The sequence below is a fragment of the Neoarius graeffei genome, chromosome 20, assembly GCF_027579695.1.
Source record: "Neoarius graeffei isolate fNeoGra1 chromosome 20, fNeoGra1.pri, whole genome shotgun sequence".
Taxonomy (NCBI): Eukaryota; Metazoa; Chordata; class Actinopteri; order Siluriformes; family Ariidae; genus Neoarius; species Neoarius graeffei.
Genome location: NC_083588.1, coordinates 48099954 through 48123811, shown reverse-complemented (window position 1 = coordinate 48123811; position 23858 = coordinate 48099954). Strand labels below are relative to the sequence as shown.

At 42.0% G+C, this 23858-nt stretch overlaps 1 protein-coding gene across 3 annotated transcripts in view; it reads left to right on the top strand.

Annotated features, from left to right (window-relative positions):
• The window catches only part of tlcd3ba (TLC domain containing 3Ba), a 41508-nt gene that overhangs the window by 5334 nt on the left and 12316 nt on the right, over window positions 1-23858 (top strand). The window contains exons 1-3 of one of the 3 annotated variants that reach the window (XM_060902652.1): window positions 9888-10009; window positions 10781-10894; window positions 22606-22766. In XM_060902652.1, the coding sequence (XP_060758635.1) occupies window positions 22642-22766 (125 nt within the window). In that variant the 5' untranslated portion in view covers window positions 9888-10009; window positions 10781-10894; window positions 22606-22641. Of the gene's footprint in view, window positions 1-9887; window positions 10010-10207; window positions 10243-10780; window positions 10895-22605; window positions 22767-23858 lie in introns of those variants that run through there. The other 2 variants (XM_060902655.1, XM_060902653.1) reach the window with 2 other exon arrangements.

Genomic DNA, 23858 nt, shown 5'->3' with positions numbered 1-23858 from the left:
CAGGTTAGGTTAACTGGTGACTCTAAATTGACCGTAGGTGTGAATGTGAGTGTGAATGGTTGTCTGTGTCTGTGTGTCAGCCCTGTGATGACCTGGCGACTTGTCCAGGGTGTAGCCCGCCTTTCGCCCGTAGTCAGCTGGGATAGGCTCCAGCTTGCCTGCGACCCTGTAGAACAGGATAAAGCAGCTAGAGATAATGAGATGAGATGACTATAATTGATCCGTATCAATTAGACTACAATATGTTTCTTAATAGGTTTCTAAACCAACACAGCTCTCTAGTTGTAAAATATTGAAACCTAACCAGGCTTACTTAATTAATTTTGCAACCATAAGTATTAAGCCTTTAGTTCATATTTGTCATTGTGTTTTGGTATTATTAAACTAGATAGATAGATAGATAGATAGATAGATAGATAGATAGATAGATAGATAGATAGATAGATAGATAGATAGATAGATGAATTGACTTTTAATATCACATACACAATTAATACAAGAATGAACTGCTTGTTAAGCTTCCTGTTTAGTGATGATGACCTTCATGGTGTGTAAGAGCTAAATGTTGTAAATAATGTTAGTTAAAGGGAAACTGAATTTAAAGTTTGCCTATATATCAATCTAGTGAGCTGTGTATTGTGGTGATTTTATATGCAGCCACGAACACACACACACACACACACACACACACCTTATAGTCAGGGAGGATATGTAACCTACTTTGCTAAATTTGCTAAGTCTGGTTTCTCAGTATTAACCCTTTATTTACATCCCAAACAAATTATTTTTACTTGTTGTAATGTCGGCAATCACCATTTTCACCCAAAAAAAAAAAGGAAATGCTAAATATCACATGTAAAAAAATGTAAAAACAAAAACAATAACATATATCTGTATCACTTAAGTCCATTATAACATCTGTATTTTTTAAATGACCCGTTTACTAACTTTATGTGAATAGAAATCATATATTTACATGATATTATCAAGTTAAGTTTAAAATGAGACATTTCAGTACATAGAGAACATAAGAAAGCAAGAAATATTTTACACTACTGCTACAGAACTTGAGAATATTTCTAGCTTATCTACATTCCAGAACTCAGCTCACAAGCTCTCATTTCAGAAATTTCTGTGATACATTTATTACTAAGCTGCTAGCAGTTTCTGTTTTTTGTTTTTTATGTCCAAACTACATCAAGAAGTAACGCTTTGCCTAAGGATTCAAACACAAAACACAAAGATAAAAGCAGTTATTGGTAACACGTATTATGACCAGAACAGCCACTGGACTATTTTCAAAAGTAAACAATGTCACTTTCACAACTAGACAATGTCAGTTTCCTGTGTATCTGCTGGACTGTCTGTTGTTCTGTATGGAGAGTGCATGGACAGACAAGCATCAGACATCTCAGTAACTCTATAACTAACAGGTTCACTAGTTATCTACAATTTGTAAGCAAGAGTTATATTCTTAATTATGGCAGACATCTGAGACAAGCATGCAAACATACAGATAGGCAAAGATAGACACACAAAGAAGCGACCAACTTGCTGAAATATTTTTGCAACAAATCTCTCAGAGTTATCGGACCCCAACAGAAAATCAGTCACCTTGTTAAACACTTTTTTTTCATCAATCTTGAAGCAAACATACTTTTAGATAAAGAATCTATAGAGTAACAAACTCCTAAAAGCAAAACGTTATGTCAGTTGAATAGACTGAGCAGCACACCACACCACCTCTGAGGTTCGAACTGATCCCACTCAGTAGTTGAGGTCCTTTTAGGATTAAAGGGCATACAGGTAGTCGTCGACTTACGACCTATGCGACTTACGACCGATCGACTTTACGACCGTCTGGTTATGACTGGCAAGTGTTTCCCAGCTGAGCTAGCTGAGCGTACGACAGTTTCCGCCCCAGCTCCCGGCAGCGCCTCTTGCCGCGTACAACAGTTTCCGCCCCAGCTCCCGGTAGCGCCTCTCGCCGCGTACAACAGTTTCCGCCCCAGCTCCAGGCACATGCGCAGTCTCTCTCGCGCTCCCTCGCGCACTCCGTCATACAGTTTCCGCCCCAGCTCCTAGTTTATGAAACGAGCAAATCCTCCCGCCAGCCCGAGCGCTGCAACAGCTGATGATGACATAGACGACCCGCAGCCAAGCACCAGTGATGCCAGCGGTCACTAAATTTTGTATTTCGCTGTTTTACATTTGTATTTTGGTATGTTTCAAACTAAAATGTTTTCTATTTTTCACACCTGTATTTCATATTTTTTGTTTTGCACATATTAAACGAATTGTACTGTACGCAGTATAGTATGCAGTGTTTGACTTAAACCAAATAATGAGCCAAGGTAATGAAATAAGAAAATATTGATAAAATAAGACTTTAAGATGATTACAATATCATTACACATCACAATATACTTACGTTCATTTAACATAGGCCGACTTACGACCAGATCGGTTTACGACCGGTCAGTCATAACCAAACGCAGTTGTAAGTCGACGACTACCTGTATTCTGGACCAATTTCAGGTTTTTTTATATGAAAGTATGTCCCTTTACACACTCATCCAGAAGGGTAATTTTGCACAAGGCCATCTGTCTACAGCAGAAAAAAATAAAATAACAAAACGCGTCTGGAAAAATCCCAACGGAGTCTGGAGCCAGAATCGTGACGTTATCTGCGGAAGCGCCAGCAGGCTACACGAGCTTTGCACGGTTTCAGTGCACAGCCTGTGTAGACCAAGTGCTCTCTTTTCTCTCTCATTGTCCGGTCTTTTGGAAAACAATGAGTACTAATCCCATCAAGATTGGTGTTGCTACACCCTCCTACGATACATCTGTTAACCATTTTAATAATTGCGTGATAACGTTGAAGAAATTTGCAGAAAACCACCAGGTCGTTTTCTCATAAACAAATCAGCGCTGACGTAGGATTCAGAGGAAGGCGTCCCGCAGATGACGTCACGAAAATCAGTGTTTCCCAGGAAATCCAAATGCCAAGTTTTTTCAGAGGCGGACCAATTCGCCTCAAATGGCTTAATTTCAACTGAATTTTTCTGGTATTACGCAAGGTAAAAAAATTGCGCAAAATGTGACACATATTTGACCAAAGTTTAATATAAAATAGGAGAATTACATTGATCTCGCTCCTGAATTTACCCGTGATATGCACTTTAAATGGGTATCTAATGTATGAAGAAAGCACAACTTTATTCATCACACACCTGTGAAATTTCCTCTCTGCATTTAACCCATCTGAAGCAGTGAACACACACATACCCAGAGCAGTGGGCAGCCATGCTAACAGCACCCAGGGAACAGTTGGGAGTTAGGTGCCTCACTCAAGGGCACCTCAGCCCAAGGCCGTCCCACATTAACCTACCTGCATGTCTTTGAACTGTGGGGGAAACCGGAGCACCCAGAGGAAACCCACGCAGACACTCCGCACAGAAAGGCCCTCACTGGCCATGAACCCAGAACCTTCTTGCTGTGAGGCAACCATGCTAACCACTTACACCACCCAACCATGCTTTTGACCTGAGTAAAAAGGTTGTGTGCCACAAATAACACCTATTATGGATATAATAATTGCATATTAATGATGTAATACTTTTATACCAATTTCCTATATGTGGTTTCAGGGCTCTTTTTATGCGCAAAGTTCCATATAACCACATATATAAACACACATCTTAAGTAATCACAAATGTATTTTGAGTCGTATAAACACACAAAAAAGTCAAAAGTCAAAGTATCTTTATTGTCCCAAAACAGGGAAATGGGTTTGCAGCCAGAAAGATGCACACAAAGATATTCACACACAATACACAACAACAGATAACACATCATGGGCAGAGTCTATACAAATTAAACATGAGCACTAGACAATTACAAACATGGAGCTAACTGCCATTCAGCACCTGGATGGCAGTAGGGACAAAGGAAACCTTAAGGCCCTGTCCACACGGCAACGGATTCAGGTGAATCTGAGAAAATTGTTTATCGTTTCGGCCTGGCGTCCACACGGCACCGGCGTTTTGGGTGCCCCAAAATGAAATCTTTTGAGAACGGGTTCCAGAGTGGAAAAATCTGGTAACGGCGCCATTGCGAAGTCGTCTGGATGAGTAGAACGGATTTGTTTACGATGACGTCACAACCACATGACTGTCAGTGCTTCACGCCAGGTAGAAGTGTAACGAACTCGATGCGAGTTGTCAACAAATCCTATAACTTGGTTCATGAAACGCGCTTACAAAATATTTTCACTGTGAATATTTATTGTGTAATGGTGCAAAGTGAGAGAGAGAGTGAGTGAGAGAATAGCCCTTAGGGCAGAGTCTTTAGTCCAAACACTGCAGAAGCAGTACCAAACCGCGCACCGCCCGTGCGCTTTCCAAAAACAAAAACAATCCCGCCAGCAAAAATAGGAAAAAAAAAGGAGCGATCTCACCTCTTCAGATGTTGGTTTAAGTCCGACAATATATTCCTCAAAAAGGGCGTAGAAGAACAAAGTAATCCATCAACGTGCAGCATTCAGTTTATTCCGGACCATTAAAGAATTCTGGAGGATCTCAGAATGTTGGCGTACCGGCTTCCATCTACCCCCGTTCATTCCTCTCTCTCTCCATCTACCCCCGTTCATTCCTCTTTCCGTGTCTCCATTCAAAAAACGAGCATGTGATTTAAAGGGACTATAGCCATAGGACAGGGAGTGAGAAGGTGTGCACGTGTGACAGTGACAGGGAAGAACCTAGGCTCATGCTCACCCTGAATTTCTCTTAAAGTGAAGGCAGGAGAACGTTCAGCGCCTGGCCAGGCTTTCTCATCTCATTATCTCTAGCCGCTTTATCCTTCTACAGGGTCGCAGGCAAGCTGGAGCCTATCCCAGCTGACTACAGGCGAAAGGCGGGGTACACCCTGGACAAGTCGCCAGGTCATCACAGGGCCGACACATAGACACAGACAACCATTCACACTCACATTCACACCTACGGTCAATTTAGAGTCACCAGTTAACCTAACCTGCATGTCTTTGGACTGTGGGGGAAACTGGAGCACCCGGAGGAAACCCACGCGGAGAACATGCAAACTCCACACAGAAAGGCCCTCGCCGGCCACGGGGCTCGAACCCAGGACCTTCTTGCTGTGAGGCGACAGCGCTAACCACTACACCACCGTGCCGCCCGCCAGGCTTTCTATGCATTAATTTACATAGATGTTTTAATATGAAATATAAATAAGTGTCTTAGACAATAGATACTATTTTACGCTACTGACTAATAATCAAAACTTTATGTGGCTAATGCTACAGAAGAAGGGGTTTATGCGCATGCGTCTACTTCTTCTATTGTTCTGGTGTCTCCGATGGGACCGTCTTACAGCGCATGTAGAGGTGTGGCATGTGTATTGCATTGTTTTCAGCAAGCGTTGCGTTGCCATATGAACCTGATATTTTACTGATCCATTGCCCATGTGGACGCAATATTTTTAAAAAAAAATATCTCGTTGCCGTTGTCGTGTGGATGTAGCCTAAATCTCTTAGTCCGAAGAGCAGGCACCTTCCACCGACGGCCTGAGGGCAACAGTACAAATTCAGACTGAAGGGGATGATCTACACACTAAGAAGCCTTCCTGAACACTTGTATGTTATACAGATCAGTTAACTGAACTTGACTCCTTCCTGTAACCTTACTGGCCACTTTAACAAGGTTACCAAGCCTGTTTTTATTGGCCAGGGTCAAGTTTCCATACCAAGCAACAATGCAGAACATAAAAACTGATTCAATAAAACTTCTATCAAAGAGGGTCATCATCTCTGAGCGAACATTAAAAGAGTACATTTTCCTCAAAAAATAGAGCCGTTGCTGAACTTTTTTTGCTGTGGAGGCAACGTGAGCGTCAAAGCTTAATTTGTTGTCCACAACCACTCCCAGGTATTTATAGCTGTTTACCAGCTCAATATCTACACCTTTAATGCTGGTTGCTACAGGACAAGGACTGGACGTTCTAAAGCTGATCATCATATATCCTTTGTTTTAGACACATTTAGTTGGAGAAAGGATTCATCGCACCAAGATACAAAATCATTTACAACAGGCCCATGAATTAGCTCTTCCCCTTCAAGAAGACTCACAATGACAGAATCGTCAGCAAATGTAATAATGTGTCTATTTGCATAGTTGCTGCGACAGTCATTAGTGTACAGAATGTATAGTAATGGGGAGAGACAACAACCTTGAGGACTGCAGCTGATTTGAAAAGCAGCCATTAACCCTCACACACTGGGACCGATTGGTCAAAAAGTCCAGTATCCAACCAGCAAGATTAAAATCCAATTTAAAAAGACTGATTAGCTTCTCTGCTAACAGATGTGGCTGGATAGTGTTAAAAGCAGATGAGAAATCTACAAACAACAGTCTTGCCTGAGCTTTGGATCCCTCAAGGTGACGATACAGAAAATGTAGCAGTGTGACGGTGGCATCCTCCACACCTATACCCGGCCTATAAGCAAATTGTAGGGGGTCCAAAAATTCTTCTACGTGTAATAAAGCTTCCTTTTTTTGGGGGGGGGCAGCTTTTTTCACCTTTTTATTGGATAGGAAGGACAGTGTAGAGACAGGAAATGAGCAGGAGAGAGACGGGGAGGGATCAGGAAATGACCTCGGGTTGGAATCAAACCCAGGTCCCCGGATTTATGGTATGGCGCCTTATCCACGACGCCCCCATAAAGCTTCCTTTTTAATGAGCTTCTCCGACGTCTTCATAACTAAAGATGTCAGCGCCACAGGCCTGAAATCATTTAATGTAGAAGGCTTATTAATCTTTGCAACAGGGATAATAGTGGAATGTTTCCATAACTTAGGGACACGTACACTGATTTCTTTTTATGCTGATTATATATTAATTCAAAGCTGAGTATGCTGATTTTCATTAAAGAATAAATGAAGTTAATTCTATTAAAAGTAATTATAAATTGGTTTATGAATGATCATAATTACAGTAAAATACAGCAAAGACATTGAGATTGTTTATACTGAAGGTTGTTTTCTGTTAAATCACAGGCCTATTCAAAAAGTGTATTATTCTAACTCCAGCACATGCAGTGTTATCATATGTTGTAATGAGTTAGCCAGGACCATGTTGAATTAAGCAATTATTAATTCTGGAGTGTTTTGCATGCTAACAAAATACATTTTATGAAGTTATTCTGAATTGGGTATTGTTACAAGCTGCATTTTCTTTTTTTAATCCTATGGTGTGGTAAACTGGTCAAGGCCGCGAGTGATGTATTCGTTTGCAGCCTGTAGCAGCCTTAAACCTGATTTGACCCCAGTCATTTTGAATCCTGTATTGTACGCTCTGAATGCTGTGTTGTCCGTGACGTACCACTTCTTATCATATGTTTTGATTCTTCCTGAATTGACCATTCATACTGGAAAATTTGGCGCAGTTGGTACAAAATATGAGAAGCGTGAGATGTACTTGAAGTGGTATCCCAGCAAACACAAAACGTTTATAAAACGTTTCATTTGGGTTGCATTAAGGTTAGGTTTTATTAAACGTTTATGAAACGTTTATGAAACGTTGGTGAAAATTTAATAAAGTCATATTTGCTGACCCGTGGCACATTTTTTATCATCTCTTGGTATTTTTAGATATTAAGATGTCATAATGATTGTATTACAATTATCAAAATAATCAGTAAATGAGTAACGTTTTATTGACGTTTTATAAACGTTCTCTTTAAAACGTTTCATTCACAACGTTTATGAAACGTTTATAAAACGTTATACATATTCGGAGACTTCTGGCTAAAACAGATAATATTAAAATTTCTACAATTAATTGTGTGATTATAAACACTACATGATGAAATGTTTTTAAAAAGTATCAAAAAACATGGGAATAATTTTATGGAAAATAAGTGGTTGTATAAACGTTTAATAAATGTTGAAAAAAAACCCTTCGATCTAGCTAAATATTTTTTAGATGTAGATCTAGATAGATAGATAAATCATTAAATGTGTGGCTCTAGTCTCGTAATTATCAAGTATGGTTTGAATAATTTGGATAGACGACCATTCGTCGTTTTATATTTGCTAAAATACACGGGAAAAAAAACAGAAAGATGATCACATAACCATTTTAATAAAGATTAGATTCTATGAACATTTGTACATTTACAAAGAAAATAATGGCACAATGTGCAGCCCATCATTATCATCATCATCACAGTGGTGTAAGTGGTTAGCACGGTCGCCTCACAGCAAGAAGGTTCTGGGTTCGAGCCCAGCAGCCAGCAGGGGCTTTTCTGTGTGGAGTTTGCATGTTCCGCGTGGGTTTCCTCCGGGTGCTCCGGTTTCCCCCACAGTCCAAAGACATGCAGGTTAGGTTAACTGGTGACTCTAAATTGACCGTAGGTGTGAATGTGAGTGTGAATGGTTGTCTGTGTCTATGTGTCAGCCCTGTGATGACCTGGCGACTTGTCCAGGGTGTACCCTGGCTCTCGCCCGTAGTCAGCTGGGATAGGATCAAGCTTTCCTGCGACCCTGTAGAACAGGATAAAGCGGCTAGAGATAATGAGAAGAGATGAGATGAGATAATGGCACAATGTACAGCCCATCATCATCACGGTGGTGTAAGTGGTTAGCACGGTCGCCTCACAGTAAGAAGGTTCTGGGTTTGAGCCCAGCAGCCAGCAGGGGCCTTTCTGTGCAGAGTTTGCATGTTCTGCATGGGTTTCCTCTGGGTGCTCCGGTTTCCCCCACAGTCCAAAGACATGCAGGTTAGGTTAACTGGTGACTCTAAATTGACCGTGAGTGTGAATGGTTGTCTGTGTCTATGTGTCAGGCCTGTAATGACCTGGCGACTTGTCCAGGGTGTACCCCGCCTTTCACCCGTAGTCAGCTGGGATAGGATCCAGCTTGCCTGCGACCCTGTAGAACAGGATAAAGCGGCTAGAGATAATGAGAAGAGATGAGATGAGATAATGGCACAATGTACAGCCCATCATCATCACGGTGGTGTAAGTGGTTAGCACGGTTGCCTCACAGCAAGAAGGTTCTGGGTTCGAGCCCAGCAGCCAGCAGGGGCCTTTCTGTACGGATTTTACATGTTCTCCCCGTGTCTGTGTGGGTTTCTCCTTGGGCTGCCCACTGCTCTGGGTATGTGTGTGTGTTCACTGCTTCAGATGATGCAGAGAGGAATTTCACAAGTGTGTGACGAATAAAGTTGCGCTTTCTTTGTAGGTGTCGCAATGTTCACTGAAGTTTTCAACCACAAGCTTGTTAACTGTGAAGAAGGTGACCAAAACTATTGTTTTTATTCGACAAAACCCATTATTCAGTCTCATTAATAGTAACCCAATTAGCAGAGAAAGTGTCTTCTGCAACAGCAGGCAAGCCTTGGGTGATCATTCCACGATTTTCCTCATCGTCAACATTAAATGATTTCAAGGGCCCATGTTAGCTGTAATGCTATTAATGCTCAGTATCTAATCCATGACTGACCTCACCTCACTAAGGTGATGGGATAAGATGTGTACGGCTTGTTGCTGCAAGAATTACGAGTTTAACTCTAGTTGTGGGCGAATAAGAGTGTTGTTTGTTCCTAGACCTATAGAGCGCTGTGTCGTTTCGGAGGATAAATGTGAGGAGGCGGATGCTTGTGAAAGCCAAGCTAAGGAAGGCTCCGTCTCTGTGTGATGCTGAACGCGGTCGCGTCCCAAACCCTTCAGTGCTCCCTGCGCAGGGATGCTACATTACGGTAATGACGTGTGAGGTAAGTAGTGCACTAGACGGGTAATTAAGGGCATTTAGGAGGCGGCCATGGCTCGTCACGTTGTCTCAGCTCACTCTTAGCTTTGCAAATGTGATCGTTTGTGTTTCAAAAAAGATAAATAAATCAGCGTGGAGGCTGAAAGTCGGTTTAGTCTCGGTAAATCACGTGGACTTCAATCAGGTTTGTGCACGAGCGCCGGCTCTGGTGGAAATGTCTCCCGGTATTCTTTTTTTTCTTCTTCTTTCTTTCCACATCTCTGTATTGCTGCTCAGTGCAGAAACTAACCCCGTGCTTAGTGAAATCTGACATGTCGCGGTGTTTTGTGTGAACCGGATGCTCTCCTGAAGCACGAGCGTCTGGAGAAGTCTCTGTCTGTCGCGCGCGCGCGCGGCCTCAATTCATCAGTGATGCGATTCGTGTTGAGGCTCTGAGGTGTTTTTATTCTTCACAGAGGTGAAATTATTTCTAAAAGACATTTTAAAAAAAATAAGCACTTGAGGGCTTTGACAGCGACGTGTTTGAAGCCGGATGTTTGCGTGTTTATGTGCAGCCTGTTAGCGGTGGTGCCTTTGCTTTGCCGCACGCGCCGCCACACTGATGATGGAGATGCAGTGCCATGGAAACAATAGAAGCAGCGCGCTAGCCTGTTAGCTACAGCTAATAACTACCGTACAAACATTGCTAGCTATGTTTTGTTTTTAAGTGAGAAACCAGATCAAATGCATGACTTTATCCTGTTTAAAAAAAAAAAAAATTCTCGACATATCAATAGGCTAATTTTTTTTCTTTCTTTCTTTTGGTCATTGGTCCAGTAAGTGATGAGTAATGTAACGCGCATGCTCAGTTTAGCCAAAATTATTTTTAATTCACAAGAGTGTCCATGTAAATTAGTAAGTTATAAATGTATAAAGCCTGATTTATTTGTTATTGGTTGTTTTGGTGTTAAAATGGCCTGCTGGTTGAAGTTCTCTTATGTGTGTGTTTGGATCAGGAATGAATGAAGCTGTCCCATCTGCGGCTGCATTGCAGAAACAAACACCATGGTTTTGCCCCGTCAGCGCTTCACATTGTTGCTGATTCCTTCAGGACGTTTCTGCCAACTTTAGTGCGTAACATTTGCTTTTATTTCACTTTCATATTTCATTTTGATCAGGTTTGATTTTCTTAAATGAGTGCCATGTGCCACAATGTTGTTGTGCTCCAGTGTGTTTTCCTGCAGTGTGTGGAGGCCTCTGTTCGTGGGCAGCGCTGCTGGAGAAAGGGAACAATTCACTCCCTTTTATCCACGAACCCTTTACAGGGTACCACTCAGAGCCATCTTCCCTTCCTCACTCACTCACTCACTCACTCACTCACTCTTTCTTCATTTGACTTCACTCGCAAGTGGGAAGTCTGAACTCTGAATTGCAGCGTTAAGTCCATACAGTTTGGGTTGTTTGAGTTACAAAGTGGAGGAAAAAATGGACACTTTCACGAAAGCAAACTTTAGTGATCATTTCGTGATCAAGTTTATGATGTATTTACCTTCTAAAACAGCAAGCTGTATTGTCCAGTGGTATATAATTAACCAACTAATCTTGGAGTTTGGAAATTCTTGGAGCTATGCCATGATCAGACTACATTAATTTAGCCCGGTTTTGACATGATTTTTTTTTTTTTTTTTGTGGCTGACAAATTTCCAGCGTCAGGCCCGAATATGAACATCAGGAATGACGAACGATCCTCCACGACAACACGCAAGGACGTGCACAATGACTGCTTGGAGTCAAACTTGTAATGTTGCCAGTCTCCTGACCAAGACACGGCAATAATTTATAGAACTATGATTTCCTCTCTGACATGGTGACCATCGGGAAAGACAAAAATACTGTGAAGTCTGATCCTGGCATTAAAAGCGTGCTTGATTTCTGTCTATCTATTTATCTGCCCGCCCGCCTGACCGACCCACCCGACCAACCTACCTACCTAAACCCTGAATTATATCATTTCCAAGCTCAGTTAATTTGAAGCACAAAGTGTGGCCAAAACCGGATGCTTTCATGGAAGTTATCTTTTGTAATCACAAGTTTATGATGTATTTACTTTCTTAAAATAGTGAACTGTATGGTCAGTGTTATAGATTTAACCTAATAATCTCAGAGTTTGGAAATTCTGTGTTATAAACATTCTCTCTCTCTCTCTCTCTCGCTCTCTCTCTCTCTCTCTCTGCCCCCCCCCATCCGACACCTCCTCCCTCATTCCATGATGCAGTAATCTTACAAAATCTCCAGCAGGCTAATCCTTTCCGAGTCTATTTTGGTAACCCCCCTACTGAACATGGATTAAACCAGGGTTTCCCAGCTCAGGTTGTTGATGTTCAGAGGCCACTGTCGCTTTCCCTGTTCTTACAAAACCTTGTCATTGACTGATGAGGTGCTCCTGCTATGCTGGACTACTGGGCATACATGGCATTACATGACTGAGCGAAAGAGAATTAAAAGCACCTTTATTTTCTGATGCTTTTACATAGAGAGGTGTTTTTACTAAGTTTGGAGTTCATCTACCCAAGTCGGAAGAAAGGGTTATGACAAAGCGGGTCTTTATTTATTTACTTACCTACCTGCCCGCCCGCCCACCCACCTATTTAAATTTGCTTATGTGCCAATTTGAATTATTTTGCCTCATGTTTTTGTCATCTTATTGCAGAAACAAACTGTAGATAAATTGGTATATTTTAAATTTTTAAAACGGGTATATTTCTTTTTTTTTTGTACCCACAAGTATGGGGGATTCACTCAACCGTATACTGCTTTTAATTTTTTTTCTTTGCAGGTTGCAAATCATAATTAAGTCAGTAAACCTCTCAGTAGAGGTTTTTTTGGCACCTTTCAAAGTCTAGACATAATTAAATAAGTGCTTAAGAAACTGACCAAGTAAACAGCAAAGCAAATTAATTTCCTTGTAAGTATGTTTACTAAGGTATCTGTCCATCCATCCATTATCTGTAGCCGCATATCCTGTTCTACAGGGTCGCGGGCAAGCTGGAGCCTATCCCAGCTGACTATGGGCGAGAGGCGGGGTACACCCTGGACGAGTCGCCAGGTCATCACAGGGCTGACGCATAGAGACAAACAACCATTCACACTCTCATTCACACCTACGCTCAATTTAGAGCCACCAATTAACCTAACCTGCATGTCTTTGGACTGTGGGGGAAACCGGAGCAAACCCACAAGGAGAACATGCAAACTCCACACAGAAAGGCCCTTGCTGGCTGCTGGGCTCGAACCCAGGACCTTCTTGCTGTGAGGCAAGAGTGCTAACCACTACACCACCGTGCTGCCCCTGAAGTATCCGTTTATTCTGTAATTACATAGTAATTAGTATGTATCTGACCTCTGTTAGTATCTGATCTCTGGGGATAGACTCAAATGGAATAGACTCACACGGAGGGGAAGTCAATTTCCCCTTTCAGTAATAACGCTATCGAATGTGCTCTTACTTCAGAATAAAATGCACAAACTTGCTGCACTTTTCAAACATGACAGGGACTTTAGCAGGACCAGTCTGATCTGTTTCATGGAAACATGGCTGACTGAGGATGTAAACAGCATCGATCTGGATGGATATTCTCTCCTTCACTTTGACGCGGATATGACACAGACAGCGAAAAGGATCAGTTTGGTCTATGTATGTTTATAAACTCCAGCTGGGCAACAAACATCATGGTACGTGACACCGAATGCATCACTCACCATGAAATAATGACTGTCTCACTTAGACCGCATTATCTGCCCCGTGAGTTTAGCTAGATAACAATTCTGGTGTATGTGTCTGGGCCGGATTATACACTCACAGCAATTATAACAAGGCGCTGCATCATTCTGCTGACAGCCCTGTCTTTCTTCTTGGAGATTTTAACAGATGTGATGTTTCTCTACTCCTGCCAAACCTGGAACAGTACGTGACATACCTGACAAGATTAGATAAAACTTTCAATCTGTACTTTGGTAATGTGGACAGTGCATATGTGGCCTGGGCCTGCCCACCTCTGGGATGGTCGGATCACAATGTTATTCACCTCTTACCAAGGTACCATCAGTCATTAAAGAAGGCTAAACCCGCTGTCCTGCACTGTTCAGCCTGGACACATAGCTCTGTGGATAAGCTGAGGGGCTGGTTTGAGTCTATTGAGTGGGATTTATTTACTGGGGACCGTTATTGCCTAAACAATTATGAACTATTAAATGACACCATTACTAGTTACATAAACTTTTGGGTAGATACTGTAATTGAAATTAAAGAAGTTTAAAATTTATCCAAATAATAAACCATGGGTTAGTGAGGAACGCAAACATCATCTGAACATCAGGAAGGACAATACACATCCCTTTCATCAACGGTTCTCAATACTACCATCTGGAAGATGCTACAGAGCCTTAAAGGCCTGCACTTCCAGACTCAGGAACAGCTTCTACCCGACAGCTATCAGTGAAGTGAACCTACACCCCTCCGCTGCCACCATAACAATTTTACCTCAAGTGCAATCATAATACACTAATGTGCAATAACTGCATAAGTCACTTTAAAGGGATCGTCCAGTAGATTTATTCTCAAACTTGTTTTAAGTAAAAGTCGTCGCAGATTTCAAAAATCACACTTTCATTTTTGGAGGCCAAATAGCGTTCAAGAAAAATGAATGAGCTTCCTGTGGTGGTGACGTATGCGATGACGTCAGGTAGTGGTCACTTGGAGCAGCTCAGCTGTTTATATTCTCTATTTACATCGTAGTTTTGCTAGTTTTACAAGTATTTTACCGAATTTATCAGTTTTTAAGTGTGTGTCTCATTGTGTAGCATATAAATGCCACAGTGATGCTAAAAAGAAAGCACAGGCTGGAACTGTACTGCATTTCCGCAGAGAAAATGCAAAGTGTGCTTCGCTGTAGCAGAGGGTCACCAACACAAACTGGATCAGACATGAGACGTCACGCTACAAAATCTTTTTTACATGATCTACAGAAACTGTGTGGCAAAGTGTGTGTGTACTGTGCATAGTGCGTGAAGTGTGTATGGCTGCGTGCTCGAAAATCTCAGTTTAAACTGGTTCAACTCGCAGTGCGACATGACACTTTGCATTCTAAAATCTTTTTTTACATAATCTCCAGCTTCCTGAACTGGTGTAGTGCGCTTGTATACAGCTTTTGGATAGACGCACCCGTTCTCTCGTTCTTGTCGTTTTCCTTTCGTTTTTTTTCCCCGTAGAGAATGAATGGGTCTCACGAATTGAATCGTCCTGCTCGGACACGCGTTGTCGTAGACCCACCAAACTTCATGTGATACCTCAGGCCAACTCCCCCGACACATAAATGCAATTGGTTCTGACCTGCACTCGTCTTTTTCTTTTCGCTGATCCCTTTCCCCCATTCACTTCCATTCATTTTTCCCCCATTCAGATGAATGGAGTTTTGGCGTTAAGTTTAAAAATTTAGTGTCATGTCACGCTGTGCGCTTCACGCTCTAAAATCTCTGTTTTAAACCACGCCACACTCTCTTTGTTAATCTCCCCAGCACCAGCTGTAGATCATGTAAAAAAAAGATTTTAGAGTGCGAAGTGTCATGTCGCATTGTGAGTTGAGCCATTTTAAACCGAGATTTTAGAGCACGCAGCCATACACACACACTACATGCACTACGCACACTTTGCCACACACACTTTCTGTAGATCATGTAAAAAAGATGTCTGATGTCTGATCCATGTTCTGTCGGTGACCCTCTGTTACAGCTGAGTAAGCATACTTGCCATTTTCTCTGCGGAAATGCAGTACAGTTCCAGCTTATGCTTTCTTTTTTAGCATCATTGTGCATTTATATGCTGCATAGTGAGGCACACTTATTTAAAAACTGATAAATTTGGTAAAATACTTGTAAAACTAGCAAAACTATGATGCAAACAGAGAATGTAAACAGCTGAGTTGCACCAAGCGACCACTACCTGACGTCATCGCATACATCACCACTCCAGGAAGTTCATCTGACATTTTAAAGAAAATTCATTTTTCTCGAACACTATTTGGTCTCCAAAAATGAAAGTTTGATTTTTGAAATTTGTGAGTACTTTTACTTCAAATAAGTTTGAGAATAAATCAGCTTGAGGATCCCTTTAATATGTAACAGCAATAAAGGGCTTTCTGATTCTAAACCTGAAGAAAAAAGCCTATTCTTCAGGGTGATTTGCAAAAAATGAAAGAGCTGACTAAGGAAATAAGATGCTTGATCAAAAAAAGCTTGGACAGATTACAAGGACAAGGTTGAGGAGAAACTGAGGACTGGTAATGTGAGAAATGCATGGAGGGGACTGAATAAGATGACGGGCAGGCAGCACAGACCAGCTGCTTTGTGTGAGGACCCCCTCAATCTCTCAAACAACCTGAACTCATTCTATTCCAGATTTGACACAAGGGAGTTCAGGGATGAGTGTGACGCTGTCTGAACTGGACTGAGCTCATGCCCAGTGATTATCCAGGAGGAAAGGGTCATCTCCATGCTGTAAAAGGTTAACCCTCACAAGGCCTGTGGCCCAGATGGACTCAAGAGGAGGGTTTTAAAGGAATGTGTGACCCAACTGGGACCCACTGTCACCCAAGTGTTCCCGCTATTCCTGAATTCAAACTTTTACCCCCAGGCCTGGAAGGCAGCGACCATTATACCTGTACCAAAACTCCCTCATGCCAAATCCAATAATGATTTCAGACCTATTGCTCTCACACCGGGTGGCATGGTGGTGTAGTGGTTAGCACTGTCGCCTCACAGAAAGAAGGTTCTGGGTTCATGTCTGTGAAGATTCTCAATCATCCAGGTCATAGTAAACTGTGGGTGGTAGAAAAGGGCAACTGGACTTGCTTGAAGATTCTTGAAAACGTTTCACCTCTCGTCCGAAAGGCTTCCTCAGTTCTGTCTGACTAATAGGGAGTATCAGATATTTATCCTCTCCTGGATCAGAATCAGAATTCTGATGACAAGTTCATCTAAGGTGTCGTTGAGGCATCATGTTGGTGTGGGTCAGTGGAGGCTGGGTGTGAACGGTGAGTCATTAGGGTGATCAAAGGATTGCCCGTTAGGGTGATCAATGGAAAGCTGACTCTCTGTCCTCTTGTGACAGCTGTTTTCGGTGACTCACAGGAGGACAGAGAGAGTCAGCTTTCCATTGATCACCCTAACGGGCAATCCTTTGATCACCCTAATGACTCACCGTTCACACCCAGCCTCCAGTGATCCACACCAACATGATGCCTCAACGACACCTTAGATGAACTTGTCATCAGAATTCTGATTCTGATCCAGGAGAGGATAAATATCTGATACTCCCTATTAGTCAGACAGAACTGAGGAAGCCTTTCGGACGAGAGGTGAAACGTTTTCAAGAATCTTCAAGCAAGTTCAGTTGCCCTTTTCTACCACCCAAAGGTTCTGGGTTCAAGCCCAGTTGCCGACAGGGGCCATTCTGTGTAGAGTTTGCATACCTCCGGGTGCTCCGGTTTCCCCCACAGTCCAAAGACATGCAGGTTAGGTTAACTGGTGACTCTAAATTGACCATAGGTGTGAGTGTGAAAGGTTGTGTGTCTCTATGTGTCAGCCCTGTGATGATTTGGCAACTTGTCCAGGGTCTACCCCACCTCTCACCCATAGTCAGCTGGGATAGGCTTCAGCTTGCCTGTGACCCTGCACAGGATAAACAGTTATGGATAATGGATGGATGCTCTCACATCTCTTCTTAGCAAGTGTATGGAGCATCTAATACGTGATGAACTGCTATTTCAAGTAGCTGAATCACTGGACCCCAGGCAGTTTGCTAATCGAGGTGTTGAGGATGCCACACTCACCCTCCTGGATAGGGTCCACAGTCATCTAGACAAAGGCAAAGGCAAAATCAACACTCATGTCCGTATCCTATTTATGGGTTTCTCCTCAGCATTTAACCCAGTCCAGCCCCATCTCCTCCTGAAGCGCCTGTGTGTTCTGAATGTCAGCGGCAGTCTGGTCCTCCTGGTCAAGGAATTCTTGAGAGACCAACCCCAGCGAGTTTGTGTCAACAACATCCTCTCTGACACTCTTGTCCTGAATACAGGTGTTCCTCAAGGATGTGTCTTATCTCCCTTGCTCTTCTTCATATACACAAACAAAGTACAGTGTAACATCAGTGACCTCTCGCTCATTAAATATGCGGATGATATGGCCCTAGTAGCCTGCCTGCTAGACACAAACAGCACCTCCTGCTGCCAGTATATTAACACCCTTGCTTTCTGGTTCGACAGCAGCTTTTTGGATCTTAATGTTACTAAGACCATGGAGCTGTGTATGGGCGGCAGTAGGAAAGGAGGCGGCACAGGCTCCATGCTCACCTTCACGCCAATCAGCATGAAGGGCCAGGAAGTGGAGCAGGTCACTCACTTTAAATACCTGGGAAAAATAATAGATAATCAGCTCACCTTTCAGGACAATGTCGATTACATCTACAAAAAAAGAAAGACAGTGCCTTGCTCTTCTCAGGAAACTGAGGAGCTTCAACACCAGCCAGCGCACCCTGTCTGTACGGAAGCCTCTCAGTGAAACAAAAGAATAAACTGGCACAAATCTTCAACCAGGCCAGAAAGATCATTGGATGTAAACATCCTTTTTTCCCCCTATTTTTGCTGGCGGGATTGACTCTGCCCTAAGGGCTATTCTCTCTCTCTCTCTCTCTCTCTCTCTCTCTCTCTCTCACTTTGCACATCTTCCATTCCAGGACTTACATTCTCAGGCGTTAATTAAAAAGGCAAGCCAGATCTATCAGGATCCACCCATCTTCTCCACTATGCATTTCAACTGCTGCCATCAGGCCACAGACTTATAGTCCCAATGGCCAAGAAGAATGGCCCCCAAATAATCTTTTATCCCAGCAGCTGTGGCCATTCTCAACAAGGGACTGCTAAAATAAGGCCCTGTTCACACGGCAACGGATTCAGGTGAATCTGATAAAATTGTTTATCGTTTCGGCCTGGCGTCCACACGGCACTGGCGTTTTGGGTGCCCCAAAACGAAATCTTTTGAGAATGGGTTCCAGAGTGAAAAAATCTGGCAACGGAGCCGTTGCGAAGTCGTCTAGATGAGTTGAACGGATTTGTTTACGATGACGTCACAACCACATGTGCTTCACGCCGGGTAGAAGTGTAACGAACTCGATGCGAGTTGTCAACAAATCCTATAACTTGGTTCATGAAACGCGCTTACAAAATATTTTCACTGTGAGTATTTATTGTGTAATGGTGCAAAGTGAGAGAGAGAGAGAGAGAGAGAGAGAATAGCCCTTAGGGCAGAGTCAATCCCGCCAGCAAAAATAGGGAAAAAAAAGGAGCGATCTCACCTCTTCAGATGTTGGTTTAAGTCCGACAATACATTCCTCAAAAAGGGTGTAGAAGAACAAAGTAATCCATCAACGTGTAGCATTCAATTTATTCTGGACCATTAAAGAATTCTGGAGGATATCAGAATGTTGGCGTACCGGCTTCCATCTACCCCCGTTCATTCCTCTTTCCGCGTCTCCATTCAAAAAGTGAGCACGTGATTTAAAGGGACTATATCCATAGGATAGGGAGTGAGAAAGTGTGTGCGTGTGACAGTGACAGGGATAGTCACTGTGCGCATGCGCAGTTGTGCGCATGCGTCTACTTCTATTGTTCTGGTGTCTCCGATGGGACCGTCTTACAGCGCATGTAGTGGTGTGGCATGTGTATTGCATCGTTTTCAGCAAGCGTTGCGTTGCCATATGAACCTGATATTTTACTGATCCGTTGCCCATGTGGATGCGATATTTAAAAAAAAAAAAAATCTCGTTGCCATTGTCATGTGGATGTAGCCTAAGTCCCGCAGGATCTGCCCACTCAACGCACACTCAACTTTTAATTTTATTTATTTTATTCCTATTCTGTTTATTAATATTATTATTATTATTATTATTATTATTAGACTAAACTGGAACTGACTATGCCATTTGCTTATTTTACAGTATTTTATTGTAATGTATTGTTCTTAATGTCTATTGTTTTGTATGACGTATGTCTTTTTTTCTTCCATGCCACTGCTAAAGACAATTGTTCATGTTATGTAAGTTTAAAGGAATCCTCCAGCAGATCGATTTTCAAACTTATTTGATGTAAAATTAGTTGTAGATTTAAAAAATCAAACTTTCGTTTTCAGAGACCAAATAGTTGTCGAGAAAAATGCTTTTTTTTTTAAGAATACAAGATGGGCTTCCTGGGGTGGTGATATATGCGATGACATCAAGTAGTGGTCACTTGGAGCAACTCGGCTGTTTATATTCTCTGTTTACATCGTAGTTTTGCTAGTTTTACAAGTATTTTACTGAATTTATCAGTTTTTAAATAAGTGTGTCTCATTATGTAGCATATAAATGCCACAATGATGCTAAAAAAGAAAGCACAAGCTAGAACTGGACTGCATTTCCGCAGAGAAAATACAAAGTGTGCTTGCTCAGCTGTGGCAGAGGGTCACCAACAGAACCTGGATCAGACATGAGACCTCGTGCTGCAAAATCTTTTTTACATGATCTACAGAAAGTGTGTGTGGCAAAGTGTGTGTGTAGCGTGTGTGGCTGCACGCACTAAAGTCTCAATTTAAAATGGCTCAACTCGCAGCACGACATGACACTTCGCACTCTAAAATCTTTTTTGTGACTACTGCCTCATAGAGGCAAAGCTAGGCAGTAACCACTATGTCATTGTGTTGTAAGAATGAGTGTAACAATAGTGCACTGCCCATGCGCATACACATAAGCATTACAATCACCAGAACACCAAATCGTGATCTGGCGATATGAACAGTTGATCTCACATTATCAAAGGTACACAAGAACGAGCGGCGAAGCCGCTCTGTCATCGTGTTGTAAGAATGAGTGTAACAATAGCAAAACTTCGTAACCAATCAGCACTTATCCTGATCAAGTTTGATTACCCGTTCTACTTCTTAATAAACTTCGGAACCAATCAGAACCAAAAACAAAATAAGAGGAACCTCGTTATAACTTTGTAGTATCGGAAGATAGTTGGCAGATAAAAAGATAAATGAAATTCACCTCGTGGTTCGCCAAGGCTACTGATTCGATGTCAAGTAAGTGGTGTTTATTTTAAGAAAATTTAAGTTTTGATTATCACAGCTTTTGTTTGGTCCTTGGCAGATATTTACGCCAAGAATTCCAGCCATTCAGCAAAAACTCGAGAAGGCAGCGAAGACAACACTGGAATCTTTTTGAGCGATCCGCTCGGTTTGCGATTACAAAAGTCCCATTTAGGAATAAATCAGCTCCTTCATGAAAACTAAGAATAAAAGTTAAAAGTATAATTGGTCAAATTTCTGCTATTCGCTTTAATTTTTTAATTTTATTTTTGAGTCTTTACACTACACTTGTGAAACAAAATGTGCTCATTAGTACTAAATAATGCTTCTAAGACAATTCATGAACAAGTGCTTTCTTACGATTTTGAAAATAGAGTTCACGGCACTGTATATTGAACAAAACACAGTAAACAAATTTGGTAACCAAAATACTACAAGCCCTGATGCTGCTCACAGCTTGGTGATGCTTACAAGAGATGAGGTTAGTATAATTAATAATATGTATATATGTTATATTTACTGTATGGACATGGGATCAGAAAACAATTTTATTTATAAGCAGTAGCCACATGTACCCATAGGGTGTCTATTTTTTACATGATCTACAGCTGCTGCTGGGTAGATTAACAAAGAGAGTGTGTGGCATGGTCGCATACGTCATTATCACAGGAAGCTCATATAGTATTCTCATCTCATTATCTCTAGCCGCTTTATCCTGTTCTACAGGGTCGCAGGCAAGCTGGAGCCTATCCCAGCTGACTACGGGCGAAAGGCGGGGTACACCCTGGACAAGTCACCAGGTCATCACAGGGCTGACACATAGACACAGACAACCATTCACACTCACATTCACACCTACGGTCAATTTAGAGTCACCAGTTAACCTAACCTGCATGTCTTTGGACTGTGGGGGAAACCGGAGCACCCGGAGGAAACCCATGCGGACACGGGGAGATCATGCAAACTCCGCACAGAAAGGCCCTCACCGGCCACAGGGCTCGAACCCAGACTTTCTTGCTGTGAGGTGACAGCGCTAACCACTACACCACCGTGCCGCCATAGTATTCTTAAAAAATTATTTAATTATTCTTAAAAAGTTATTTGTGTTTAGTTCATGTTAATGTCCTGCTTTTGTTATGACTGTTTTATGTTTTGTGTTCTGCAGAACAGGAACCTGCTGTAAACCAGTTTGTTAAACTGAGTCAGGCCCGTCTTAACTGTAACTGCACTGTTACTTTTAATACTTTCCTGTATAATAAATGAAACGAAATGAAAAAAAATGCATTTTTCTCAGCAACTATTTGGTCTCCGAAAATGAACGCTTGATTTTTGACATCTATGACTAATTTTACATAAAATAACTTTGAAAATCAATCTGCTGGAGGATCCCTTTAATGGACAGTAAAGAATTCTGATTCTGATTCTGAATTAGGCTAGTAACTACATAGGATGTGTGAGAATACTCTGCTAGTATTTTTTACAACCACACTGTTTGAATGGTATTGCCTTGAGTGATCTCCATGTCTTTTCATAGTATAATATTTATTTCCATATACAAAAACAGCTGGGCAACATTTGTGAATGTATATGTAAATCAGCTCTGGTAGTCACTTTTGTTTTTTCGAATGTAGGGACATGTCTTAAAGCCTATCATTCCACTCCTTAGAGATAGACAGAGAAGCAGAGCAGTATTGCAAGGACCATGCTCAGCATCCTAGCAGCCGGCTCCATATTCTTCCCAGGCCTTTTCCTGCTGTCGAAGCGATGTCTGAAACACGCGCCAGGGCTGAAGTGGAGCGAGGCCGACGCTGTCATCGTCTCCGCAAGGTACTCTATATTCCTATTCAACCTTACACGCACATGATGCAAATAGTCAATTTCTCTGTGATATAAGCCGTAATGCTGTGATGGGGCTGTGTGTAGGATGTGGGAAAATGGAGAAAATGGATATGTTCATCAAGACACAGACTGCATAATTTATTATCATATTTTATATAAAGCATCTGAAATCAAAATCAAGCTTTTTAACCGCATTAGGTCTCTGTGATATTGTACACAGTTCATCTGTATCAGTCAGCTAGTGATCATACTGTGATTTTTTTTTCCAGCTTCTGTTAAAACACTTGAGTTTTGACTGTCATTATGTACAATGCATTTGTGGATGTGGTTAAATATAATATTAACTGATAATATTGAGTTTTACCTTCCCTTTCCTATACCCTGGGCTAGTGTTGTAGTACTTGAGACCAGTCTCAAGACCACTTTTTGAAGGTCTCGTCTCGGAATCGGCTGCATTTTTACTCGGCCTTGTCTCAGTCTCGGACATTGAGGACTCGGGGTTTTATTTCAAGTCCGGTCAAGACCACAACTGCAGGGATTTCACTAAATTGCCGGTGCATTGTCTGATTTATTTGTGATCATCATTACTGTGATTGGATGTAAAAATGTCCTGCTTCAAATACGACCAGTAGCGTGACTCATCGCTAATTTGAAATGTTTCTTCCTGTTAACGGCTGTTACCCCTCCCCACCCCTTTCACACACACTGGTCTGGTCCTGGTCTTGACTCGTTCTCGCCCTGCCTTGCTCTTGGTTTTGACTTGATCTCAGCCCCTCAAAGTCTTGGTCTCGATACACTCTGGTCTTGGTCATGACTTGGTCTCGGTTTAGGTGGTCTTGATTACAACACTACCCGGAGCACTCATCATCCAGGTCTCACTGTATGTTTGTTTTCAAAATCCCACAATTAAATTCAAGTGGGTTAAACAAAAGTCCAGTTATTCCGTATTTCCCTGCTGAGTATACTGTTTCACTATGTCATGTTTAGAAAGAAAAATGTGATCCATTATGATCCATTGTCAGTCATTGCTTTGTACAGTGGGGCAAAAAAGTATTTAGTCAGCCACCAATTGTGCAAGTT